This window comes from Perna viridis, chromosome 10 (genome assembly GCF_037379345.1).
Source record: "Perna viridis isolate PV_CMFRI_1.1 ecotype Kerala chromosome 10, ASM3737934v1, whole genome shotgun sequence".
Lineage (NCBI taxonomy): Eukaryota > Metazoa > Mollusca > Bivalvia > Mytilida > Mytilidae > Perna > Perna viridis.
The window spans coordinates 25,247,116-25,259,858 of NC_142454.1; the positions used below are offsets into that span (position 1 = coordinate 25,247,116).

Here is a 12,743-nt window from a genome sequence, read left to right on the forward strand (position 1 = left end):
ATTGAAAAAAAAAATGGTGCCCACAAGATCTCGTAACATCCCAGCCATCTTGGGAAAAAATAAGGCACACAATAGATACTTTGTAGTGGTTAAACAAAAGAGTTATTGATTGAAAAAGGTAAGATTACATGTATTATATGATCTGTGAAAATGTACATGTACTGAAATAGAAACACATGGTGCCAAGATGTAAACTGGGTGACCCCTCTTTTTTTTTGGGGGGGAGGGGTCAGAGAATCAATTCAGGTCAAATTAACAATTTTTACATCTTCCTGACCTGTCTGTCAATGTACCATGTATGTAAATTCCCCTAAACTACAGAACAGATTCTAATGAAACCTTATATGAAGGTTGGTTATGCCTTGTACCTTTATATGTAGAAATGTCTGAAGGTTGAATACTGTTGGAAAATTCTAAATGAAGTAAGGTGGCATCATGTAAGTGGGCTAATTTTAGCTCTAGTTGTTCTATTTTGTCTAAGTTAAATTTTACTACAGACATTTCAGTACTAGTATGCCATGATAAAAAATCTGAAGGTAAGATAAGAAACATTTCTTTTACTACATACAATGTAACAAGCATTCTGAGAGTATTGCATAGTGATACCAAGTCCTTTACTGGAAGAAAATTATGTTGAAGAGAACAGAATGCAAACTTCATGCATAATTTGTTAATTAGAAAGTGCAGAAAACTAAGTCTGCACTTCGTCAAAACCCAAGAGCATTAACTCAGCAAACAATCAACTGACCTGAACAAAATTAGAACTTGTTTTTTTTAACTTGTAATGGTACATGTATTTGAAAGCAATGTACCAAAAAATGATTTGTTAGACTGACTGACAGATGGAAATCATACCTAAAGTCCCCATTGGAGAAAGACTGAAAACAAGATAATTTGGGTCACTGTACCAATGCTACAACTTAAGGCCTGTAGGATAAAACCGAACATGGTGTGTCTAACACAAGCTGACACAAATTTTCAACTTTACGTCATGATTAGTCTTTAAGGTAGCCAAACAAAAATGAGATGCAGTTGCTAACATCTAGTACCCTTCAGAAAAATAAAAAAAAATGTGCCACACATGTATACATATTTACAATTTTTAGTTCAGTTCATTGGAATTTGTAAATACTTAAAATCAAAGATAAAAAGTTTTCAAATTCAGTCATGCTAAAAATATTAATTTTTTGGTTTTGTAAATAAGATATTTTGTAGAAACATTACTGGAGCATTAAGTGAAAATCTGTAAAGTATTTGGTGAAAAAAAAGGGAGATGGCAAAATGTTCAAAATGGCCTAACTCTAAAACAACATTTTGAATTTTGCTTAAAATTTAACTTAATCTGTACTTTTTTTTCCTTGAACTGTTCTTAAGGTGGTAGACCTATGGTAAGGGACATAACTCCTGAAATCAGTGATGTTTGTATCATATTCAATTTCACCAAAGCCTCTCAAGCTTTCATTTGAAGCAGAATAAAATCAACCTATGTGCATAAAAGTTGCTCCGATTCAATGTACAAAATGTATATGTATCAACCATTAAACCTATGATATGTACTGTTTCACAAGGATTTTAAAATAGAAACGAGTGTAGTCCAAGACCATGTAGCCAGGGGGTGCATCCCCCTTTAGAAATAAAAAAGAAATTATTTATATCTTAGCCTGTAATTAAAGAGAAATCATACCACATAACCAAGTAAAATTGCTTATCAGTGATCAGTTCGTACCCCCATTCAGAAAACCTGGCTACGAGTCTACGACCCTGTAGTCTCACCCATTAACATCTTATATGGCATGATTCTGTGATCTTTTAAACCATCCAAATGGCATTTTACATTATTAGTTCTAGTATACACTAAAATACAGTAGATATAGAAACGTAAGTTAGGATGTAACATGTATTTGTACTTTCTCAATAGTCATTACGGCTGTCAAAAGCAACAGAATCGAATTATTTACTGGTAGAACATATCAAGACACCACAAATGAAGTAAAATAAAGGTAAAGTTTTGCATAAACTGAAACAAATATGCATTTTTTATGAATAGGTGGTCAACAACATTGAAATACTAACTTCATCTGATGCCATTCTTCTTTGTTGACGTTTTTCCAATCCAAGGGAGATAATTCTTGTAAACTTCCGTTTGGAAGAAAATTTATTGGACAATCTCAAAACAATTGTTTTCGTTTATCATTTATGTGGCTTAGTGCAGTTGATATAATTTAAATAAATTGAAGTTACTGGATATAACATTGATTAGGCCATTTAGTCTTAACAAGGATCTTACATGAAGATGAATGAATGGACCGGTTCAACCCACAGGTATTTGGGGTTGGGATTTTTTTTGTTAAAAAGGAAAAAAAAACGAAATCATGTGTTTTAACAGCGAATAGTGCACTTATACTGTCCATATGAAGTTTCCTAATACCCAAGTACCTGTGTTATAGACCACCTTATACACCTGAACTTTTAAAGGATCGAGCAACTGCTAAGATTCGTATTAGCGCTCATAATGATAGAAAAGGACAAAGATCTTGACATAGAAAAAGTAGATAGAAAGCCCAAAATTTGCAAGTAATTAAGAAGAAGAAAAACAATTGACACACACAGTAAACAGCTTAACTCTAACGCAAACAAATAATTACAATAAAATATACAAAAACAACAATTTCATCTTAACTGAAAAGATCATGTTTTAATAATACTAAGTCAGTACATTGCCTAAAAATGACTTTTTTTATATGTATTAAAATGCTTCGAAATAAGAAACATATTGATTTGATTTTATGCCGTATAATATTATGTTAACATTTATAATATTTGTAACTTGTTATAGTGGAAAACCATATTTGGTCTCTCTACCAAAGACGATGATTGTGATCTACCGTCTATGTTCTGGTACTCCAGCAGTGCTAGAGGTTGTCAGGCAAGCTATTTTCTGACTTGGTGCCATCCTGGAGGAACGAAATTCCAACCTCTTACGCTTAAGAGAAGAATTCTGGATTCCTTCCTAAACTCCATAAGAATCCATAAAAACAAAGCTACATAACTGGATCTGCAAAATGTACCTCCAAACCTCTTTCAAAACTTTTGAACTTCTATTCTTACGGCTGTCACAGTGGGTCACTAGTCCTACTACGACACTTGTTACTCCCGTAGTGGTATTAATTCATTGTGGATCCTGAAAATTCGAAAGATCGTCTAGAAACCCTCAATTCAAGACTATTATCAGAATAAAATTGCATTAAAACCTATGATTTTTTCAACTCTATATACTTCTATTCCCCATACTCAGTTAAAATACCGGCTCAAAATCATTATACATCGTTGTTCCTCCAAAAAAGACGGTGCACTTAGATACAGGTATGTAGTACTTGGTAGAGATTCCTCATACTTTATAAAAAATGATTCCGAATCATCTTCCAAATATACCGAAGAATATGTTTTCAACATGCTGGAATTTTTTTTATCGGGAAAATATCTGTCTAGTGTGGTGGACGCGTTTTTCAAAACCCAACAAGCGGTCAGCATTCCAATGGGAACAAATTGTGTTCCTTTACTCGTTGACCTTTTCCTTCACTCTTATTAGACTGGCTTTATGACTGGTCCGATCCAAAGGAAGATCCTTTGATCTCATTTTCCGCTATATAGATGACGTATTATCGTTAAACAATGATAGTTCCGGGGATTTTATACATCCCATCTACCCCCAAAGAACTTGAGATAAAGAATACCTCACTGTAAAGTCAGCCTCATATCTTGACCTACACTTATAGAAATCAATGGCAAAGGGAAACTATTGACCAATCTACACGACAAACGCGATGACTTTCCGTTCCGTTTTATTGACTTTCCTTTTATCTGTTGCAACATCCTTTCAGCACCTGCATATTGGGTTTTCATATCACAGCTCATACGTTGTCAAAGTATGCTTTAACTACGAAGAATTTTTTGTTTTTTTCCTTACATTCAGGCATCTGGAACAGGGCTATGTTGCTACAAAGTTGAAGTCATCATTACAGAAGTTTCATGGTCGTCATCATGAACTCGTGGATCGTTACGACGCATCCATTTGTATCACGAGAACCGATTTGTTCAATGTGTCATAGTTTTCCTTTCCTCTTTCGTCTACCCCGGACTCGAGGAACTCGGTGGGTGTTTCTAGATAAGCAGAGGATGTTTACCCTATATATTTTTCACGTATTATTTTGGTTATTTTATGTGGTTTGTTGTGTTTGTCTGTTTTCCCTGTCTGGTCATTGTCGTTGGATTACATTCTTTTCATTTCCGCTAGAATCTTGGTTCCCTTGAATACCAAGTTATTTGTATATGCTGCAATTGGGTCATAGACATATTTCCTTTACGAGTTTGTGCCAATAAAGTATTTGTATCCGTATTCAACTCTAAAAACATTTAAAATGCATACTTGCTCTAATTTTTAAATCATATATACTTGATATATTTCTAAATATTACAAAAAAAATACCTGTTCGCGATTATTTTACTACCAGAATAACAATAGGGCATACTGACCTCGCGAAATATGGCCCTCGGTCGCTATCAGCAAATTTAAAGACAAATTTCAGATGTGGTATATTTGGATGGTTGTATTTACTTATTGATATAAAAGACTGATATACTCGATGTGTGTTATCAAAGCATCGTCGAACAGATAAACTCTACCTACATAATATTTGACAACGAGCTTCATTTTGACCTACCTATATATAGTCATATGGATCTATCCAGTCATATTTCTTTAGCTCGTAAGTTACTTTTTATATATATATTTTTTTACAGATTAGAATTGAAAAAAAACACACATTATGACATCATATGGATGACAGAAACTGCGATTATGTACCACGTTCATGCTTTGGGTTTGTAGGAAAAGAATTGAGTTCACTCTTAAGTTATAATGGTGAATTTTAAAATTTGATACTCATACATGTATACTTTATTTTAATCAATGTAATAATTAAGTTGTATCTACTTGAATTTTTGCGGTAAACGACTCAGATTCCAGTATATATAGCATACAGCGGAAGAAATAGCACAGCGTCTTTAAATTACAATTCATATTCAAGGAAATAAAATAATGATATATTAATGTTGAATGCAAATGCCCCCTGAGAATCCATGGTTGGAATAATGAAATTTGACTTTGAACAATAGTATATCAGGTTGTATTGAGAAATTTTGGGCAACGGTCGGGGTAAAGCCTGCAATTTTTGTTCAACCCCTTTCCTTTGAACATTTTTTAAAATATAAACCTCGGCTATACACACTATGATATGGGCTTTACAGGACACATCCTCTGTCGCAAGGCACAGTCCATGTTTAAAATTTTGAAAAGGATACCTTTGTTTCAGGAGATGGGTGAACCCGAAGAACAAACAAAACTTTTAAGATCTTTCAGCGAATACACTCCCGACGAAAAAAATCAATCTTCGTTAACATCATCGTTAACATCATCGACAGAAATACAGGCCAATCGTACAGACTATGTTCCCCTCAGCCAAAGCACGGTCTATACAGAGAGTGATACACCTCAAAATCTTAAAGTTGGGTAAGTCTCCGTGTGAAGAAGCTCAGTATAAATAAATCTGAACCCACATTATTAAACGATGTAATGGAAATGAAAGTATTACATTTGAACTGTTGATATGCAATAGAACAATTGAGAAAATTCTCACTTTATCATGTATGTAACGGTATTCGCCGACTATACGGAGGGATGGTATTTCTAGAATTTTCTTTTTTTTTTTCTTTTATACATTTCTATGATATCCAAAAATAAGACGGACACCCACTTATCTAAGTATCAGATATTCTGACTCTTTTTTTTCTAGAAATATGGCCAGTTTAATGCACCTTGTAAAAGGCAATGTCGGCACGGGAATATTGGCTATGCCAAATGCTGTTAACAATGCTGGTCTATGGGTAAGTATGATAAGTTTTCTGCCTTTGGTCCCGAACTTTGGCGTCCTTCTCCAAAGTTAGGGTCGTTTTGAGGAAGCAAAGATGGAATCAGAACCTTGACTTCGCCGGGGAGAATATCGATAATCGTACACCATGAGAATTTGTTTATTTATAATACATGAACGCCGTTTTATTCAAGAAAGTGTAATTTATTATATCACATTAAGATGAACATTAATGGATACATATGCCTCTTATTTTTTTTAAATGACAACAGATTAACACACAAAGAAACGACGAAATAACATATTTATACTAATATTATGAGCACTAATAAAAATAAAAACATGAGCGAACGAACTACCACCAACATCACAATGAACGCTAAAATATGCAAAAAAACAAATGAAGAAAAGAGAAACTGCCGGTAGCGCGCGCCACGTCTTTATATGAAGGATCCGGGATTTTATGAAGGGGAGGCGTAATTACAAGATTCAGTATAAAAGGAAACCAGATTATGACATGCTTAATTAATGAATATGATAAAATGGCATATTCAATACAATATTTAGTGACTATGATAGTTTTTATTGTTTTTTTTTTGCTTTGAAAAAAGGAAGGGTACGCTCATTACGCCCTCACCTGGACCTCAACCTCTTGATTCTGATAATTTTTGTCGGTATATTTATCGTAGACTTACATGCATATATTTTATTCAAGTTAGGAACAGTAGGTATCTTACTGATTGGTGGGATAGCAGTTCATTGTATGCACATGTTGTTAAACTGTAGCCACATTTTACGAAAAAGGTAAATTATCATTACACCAAACAAAGCATCGCGTTCAGCTCAGTTCGCTAAAAAAGGAAAGTCCGAATGCATACATGCTGGGTTAAAAAATCTTTTTATTCCAATTTTTAATGTACATTTTAGGCACGAAAAAAATATTGGTACGGCGACTCTATCGGCTGCTACCTCAATTTAATATACTCTTGTTTACATCATACAAATATGTAGAAAAAAAGAAGAAACGAAAGTAATTTCAACAAAATGCTGCTATATCGATACTCGAACAAACAATAGTGTAATTTTCCATTACAAACGCTAGGAGCACAAACTAAGATTTTTTTCTAAAAGATTCACAATTTAAAAATTTTCAGTGGTATGTAATCTGCTTTGTCAAAAACACCCGATTCAAGTTGGAAGCATATTTTAGTTTTAATCGTACAAAAGACATTAAGGTTAAAATGTACCAATAAATTCCTTTTTGTTCGGTTCCATGACTGCATTGTAATGTGAACGAAATTACAGACAAAAACTAACAAAGAATGTGCTACAAACTTTCACTTTGATATTAACTTTCATTAAACACAGGTCGAATATATCAACATTGGACTATGCAAGAACTCTAGAAATCTCCATAAAGACTGGACCTAAGAAGCTTCAACGCTTTGCCGGAGGGGGAAGGTTTATTATTCTTTAATATAGATACATAAGTGATTTTGCGGATTTTTTTTATACAAGAATCAAAGAAATAGCAGACGACAATATACCAAAATTTTTGAAGATAGTCTACAATGTCATTTGATGCTTTATATAGTTCCCATCTGCAACTGCCCAGAATAAAATTCGCTGAAACTTTCATACCTTATTCTAAGACTTATTCAAACGATGAAGTTGTGTTCCTCCCATTTTGCATGACATTTGGATTTCCTTATGCAAAACGGAGATTTTGTCATTCGTTGACCGAGGGAGACCATCTTCCCATCCAATAGCTTCTTTGAAACCGCTGTTCAAAACTCGCTGAAATTGTCAAACATTCTTTGTCACGTGATGCCTCTTAATGTCAAACTCGAACGTTTTAATTTTGTGGACCAAGAGGAGCATTCTCTGCAACTACTTATCACTTGAAAAAATTATTTTGTAGTGCTCTTGTCAACATATTTCTCATAATCACTCAGCTGGGATTCTGCTGTATATACCTGTTATTTGTAGCACAGAATATAAAGCATGTAAGGTTATCTTTTTGGCTTATTTTTTATTTAGAAGTGACAATGTTTACAATTTCCAAAATGTCTAAAATGTATATTACGGCATGGCTTTATATTGCAACAATGTAACTAAAAAAAAAAAAAAAAAAAAAAAAATTAACCGAAGACCCCCACCCCCGCCCCACGCGACACAAAAAAAAAAACAAACACAAATAAATCAGAAAAGCAATCCAATAATACTTAATAAATAAAACAAGTCATAATAATCATGAGAGTAATGTTCATTTTCCACAAGCCAACCTGAAATCACTGCATATCCGGCACAGCAAAATAAATGCATGAATAATTTGGGACAGTCAGAATAGAAAAAAAAGTATGCATAAATGATTTGGGACAGTCAGAATAGAGAAAGTTCAATAACAATTTTTTTTCAAACACTATACCCTTGCATATACATACAATTGATAGGCCATTATTTTTATCCATTGTTTATCCAGGTTCAAAAGTTCCTTACGAGTTGTACATTTTTCAGTTTGTAGACTCTTTCCATCCAGACAGCTTATCAACATTTGTCTATATCATCATAGTGACAGTATCATTGATACCATATACATTCATTAAGGACTTGAAACATTTAGCTCCATTTTCTGTGCTAGCGAACATAATGAATTTTTTTGGACTAGCTATCATATACCAATATCTATTCCGTGGACTACCTAATACTGACGTCCGTCCGTCTGTAACAAGTTCATTTACTAACCTGCCATTGTATTTTGGAACTGTGATATTTTCTTATGAAGGAATAGGGTTGGTAAGTAACCATTTATGACCTTGCAAATTATTTTGGTTGATGTTACGAAAAGCAATGTAATTAATTAAATGATTAAGGAAACAATCATTTTGAAATTATGCTCGATTAGTCCTTTTAATTAATTGGTAAGTGAATTGGTTAAAATGGTTAAAGCAATTGGCAAACAAAGGTAGAGCACAAGACGTAACAACCAAAACTATTACATCACAATGCAACCAGTGGATCTAATGACCCGACAAGGAAGAGATTTTAAGATTTATTTCCTAACGACCCTCAAACAGGTTATGTAAAACAATAGTCTATTCTGACTAAGCACATCTAAATGGGATTATGTATGAAGCTTCAAAGGACTTGACATGACCGTGATTTGTTATATTCGGAATTCGAAGTACTAGTTTGCATCAAAAACACTTGATGCTTTAATGTCGTTTTTTTTTCAATACCCAAAAGCATGACATTTAGTAAACAAATATAAAAACTATATTTTAAGATATCATGTTCTCCATTTTATATTTAATTGTTCTGATAACTTTAGGTAATGCCAATAGAAAATAAAATGAGAACACCTGAGGACTTTCCTGGGTTAGCCGGAGTAATGAACTTAGGAATGGCCATAGTTACAAGCCTCTATACATCAATGGGATTTTATGGGTACCTAAAATTTGGAGAAGGGGCACTTGGAAGCATTACACTGAATTTGCCTCAGAAAGAGTGGTAAGTTTGGACAAGTAAGATAGGACTGTAGTAAAGTAAAAAAAAAAACCAAAAAACAAAAAAACAGGCACAGAACAAGAAACACCCCCCCAAAAAAATCCCACACAAACAAAATACAAGAAAAAAACATAAAAAAAAACAAAAACAAAACAAAACAAACAAAAAGAAGAAAAAAAAACATAAAAAAAACCAAAAACAAACAAAAACAAAATCTAATGCTAAAGTGACTAAAGTGATCCTAGAAAAAATACTGATTTTAGAAAGAAAGGAGTTACAAATACTTTAACCAAGCTAATCACGACAGTAATACAGTTATTAAAAATTCATATTTTTGTTAAATAACAATAGAAAACTATATTTATGTATCAGTACCTTGCCATTTTAGAAACAGATTCATTCACTTTTACTTGTAGATTACAATCAGTTCACATTTTTTCATGATTTCCCAGGACAGTTTACAGTTTAAGTCATATATTATTGATAACATTGTAGGGGCAGATCCAGAATTTGAGTTTGGGGGGGGGGGGCTATTAATTGATTTAAATGCAGTGCAAAGCAAGGCAAAAATATTATGGGGTGAAACTTGAATTAAAAATTTTTTTCTTATTGATTTAGGAGGGGGGCGTACGCCTGGTACGTCTGTCCTTGTATCCACACCTGCATTGTACTCTCTAAAGTGTTCATTTGTTATTATGTTGTAGGTTATATTTGTCAGTGAATTTGATGTTTGCAGTTTCACTTTTCATATCATATGGGCTAATGTTCTATGTTCCGATGAAAATAACATGGCCATACATATCACAGAAAATCAGCTCTAGAAAACTGAGATTATATGCAGAATATCCCTACAGAATTGCAATAGTTATATTTACATGTAAGTAGTTCCTGTGTAAGTGGAATTAATAAAGGGTAAACATTTTTTGATGAATGTGAGACCTAATGTTCCAAATTTTGTTTAAATTACACAGGTTTTTGAAATAAAAAAAATCTGTATTAGAAGGACTTCTTAAAAATGTTATTATAGAAGTATATTAGTTCTTAAAGAGGTGATGGAAACCAGTTACAGGGGGAGATCCAGAAACTTTAGAAAGTGGGGTTTCCAGAAAAAAGGGGGGTTTCGAGGATTTCATCCAAATTATGCATGAAATGAACACAATTTCCATCAAAAGGGAGGTTCAAGAAACATTGGTGAATTTTAAGCTATTATTTGAAAAATGTTGGCTCATAATTAACAAAAAGGGAACTCCTGGATCTGCCACTGAGTTACATAAAACATTTAGGAAGCTATCAAATGAATAAGAGGGAATTGGGATTAAAAAATTTAGAGAACGGCTTAGTTACAACCATACAAAAATGTATTTCAATTCATGTGAATATATCTCACAGATTTTTTTTTATCATTATACGGACATGCCATATTGTGGGAATGAATAACCCACAGTGTATAGATATCAACGTCCTGTTTGACAACTCTGTTAATACTTTGACTACATGGCTTGAAAACAAATGTTGTTTTTTTTTAGTTGGAGTAGCAGCGCTAGTTCCACATTTAGATTTACTCATTTCCCTACTGGGTGCCTTTGCCAGCTGCTCCCTAGCTCTTATGCTACCTCCCATTATAGAAATACTGACACTATCTGTGGAAGACAACCAGCTGCCATGGTGGAAACTTATTAAAGATGTACTAATAGTGCTATTTGGATTTTTAGGATTTGTGACCGGAACTTATTCTGCTTTGAAAGAGATTATTAATACATTCTAATGTGAAGTGAGATGCTTTATTAATGTTCATTTTTATTTGCAAGTAAAATGTTTTTTTTTTATAAATAAATGTTTTTTTTTTGTAAATAAATGTTGATGATTTACATGAATATAGTTTTACCACCAGAAACTGAACTAAAGCAATACCGTAATAGTGTTTTCACTCGTTTCATCCAGGGGATTCCTCCTCATTGACTATTTTGGCAATGTCCACAACAGTCTCTGAATAATGTTGGTAAACTAAGTGATATAGATTTAGTTGAGTTACCTGATGCCAGATTCAAATAAAAAAAATGTTTGAGCTACAGAGACAAGAAGACATTGTCCCTAACAAGTAACTTTGCTGCCATTTTGAAAACACTGAACTCCATGCCACAATCAGTACTTTTTTGTTGTTGACAACACAATGACAGAATATGACTGCAAATTTACTTTAAACATAAATTCCTGTCAATATGCAAATCCCAATATGGTAATCTAACACCCCATTTAGTTTCATAATAATCCTCCAAGTCATTGAGGAGGAGTTGTGTACAGTGCATAAGACCAAAGTTGCTGAAAAATATTCAGCGGCTGCCATTTCTACAATTTTTGTCCAAACACAAATTCTTGACAGTATGAACATTTCCATGTGGTTATTTTACATACCAAAAAGTTTTATAACAATGCTACAAGCTTTTTAGGAAAAAGTTTGAACAGACAGACAGACCGACAGACAGATAGATACAAAGGGTGAAACCTATATACCCCTAAACTTCATTTAAGGGGGGTATAATAAATGAAAATATACATATGAGATGTTGCTGAACTTGTTGCCTTTTTTATACTTTATACCAATTTATGGTAAGAATGTATGGCCAACAAAATTAAAGCTATGTCTGAGCATTTAATCTGTAAAATTCAAATAAAAAAGAGGCTCCCAGAAGTCTGAATTGCTCATTTGGCTAAATGTTTGCCTTTCAATGACAATAAGCCTATCTGACAATTTTGATTCCAAGAAGACTTTGGTAAGACTCATCATAAGGATCATTTCAGCTATTGAAAGTTTCTTTCTATATATCAGTTTTCATGACCTTTTAAGGGCAATTACTCTAACAAGGAGTTGTCTGAAAACTTTGATTCCCAGCAGACTTTAGTAGGGCTTATAATATAGATTATTTCAGCAATTGAAAGAATTAAAGCTATACCTTACAGTTTTTGTGATATGTAAGAAAAACTTTTGACTGACTCATTTGTTCTATTTTTAGTAACAGCACCATGTTTTTCGACATATCAAAATTCCAACATCAGATCTATGCAGAATATCCTATGAAATATTCAGAGGAGATTTATGAAAGAAATAACAATTGAAATATGGATAAAACATTGAAAAAGGGCAATGACTCCAACATAGCTAAACAGATTTAAACTATAAATTGACCAGAGACAGATCTCATCATGCTGAACACTTTTATCGAATGTCAGAATTTGGCTTAACTTATCAATTGGTCAAATAATGTCAGAGAAGAAACTTACAAAGAAAAAGAAAAATGTCGAAAAAGGCCA

The 12,743-nt window shown here is 33.2% G+C and overlaps 2 protein-coding genes across 4 annotated transcripts in view; one reads left to right on the top strand and one right to left on the bottom strand.

Annotated features, from left to right (window-relative positions):
* The window catches only part of LOC148605111 (rab3 GTPase-activating protein catalytic subunit-like), a 37,143-nt gene extending 35,016 nt beyond the window's left edge, over positions 1 to 2,127 (bottom strand). For both annotated transcript variants that reach the window (XM_088548709.1, XM_088548708.1), the window contains exon 1: positions 2,074 to 2,127. In XM_088548709.1, coding sequence (XP_088404835.1) covers positions 2,074 to 2,088 — 15 coding nt within the window. In that variant the 5' untranslated portion in view covers positions 2,089 to 2,127. The remainder of the gene's footprint in view (positions 1 to 2,073) is intronic.
* A 2,506-nt stretch (positions 2,128 to 4,633) lies between these two features.
* Positions 4,634 to 11,304, top strand: LOC148605112 (neutral amino acid uniporter 4-like). 2 transcript variants are annotated; one of them, XM_088548408.1, is made up of 10 exons: positions 4,634 to 4,766; positions 5,373 to 5,569; positions 5,853 to 5,943; positions 6,643 to 6,731; positions 7,296 to 7,388; positions 7,849 to 7,933; positions 8,445 to 8,723; positions 9,259 to 9,437; positions 10,139 to 10,311; positions 10,961 to 11,304. In XM_088548408.1, exons 2-10 carry the CDS (start codon positions 5,376 to 5,378, stop codon positions 11,197 to 11,199), a joined length of 1,422 nt encoding a protein of 473 aa, XP_088404534.1. In that variant the 5' UTR covers positions 4,634 to 4,766; positions 5,373 to 5,375; the 3' UTR covers positions 11,200 to 11,304. The 2 variants fall into 2 exon arrangements, with proteins under 2 accessions (XP_088404534.1, XP_088404533.1); XM_088548407.1 differs by lacking the exon at positions 4,634 to 4,766 and adding an exon at positions 4,819 to 4,880.
* The last annotated feature ends 1,439 nt before the right edge of the window (positions 11,305 to 12,743 follow it).

What these genes read in the sequence shown, in the direction of transcription:
- LOC148605112 (XM_088548407.1), top strand. An exon ending in TTAACAATGCTGGTCTATGG is followed by an intron (nt 5,944 to 6,642) that starts GTAAGTATGATA and finishes ATTTTATTCAAG; the next exon opens with TTAGGAACAGTAGGTATCTT. An exon ending in AATTTGCCTCAGAAAGAGTG is followed by an intron (nt 9,438 to 10,138) that starts GTAAGTTTGGAC and finishes ATTATGTTGTAG; the next exon opens with GTTATATTTGTCAGTGAATT.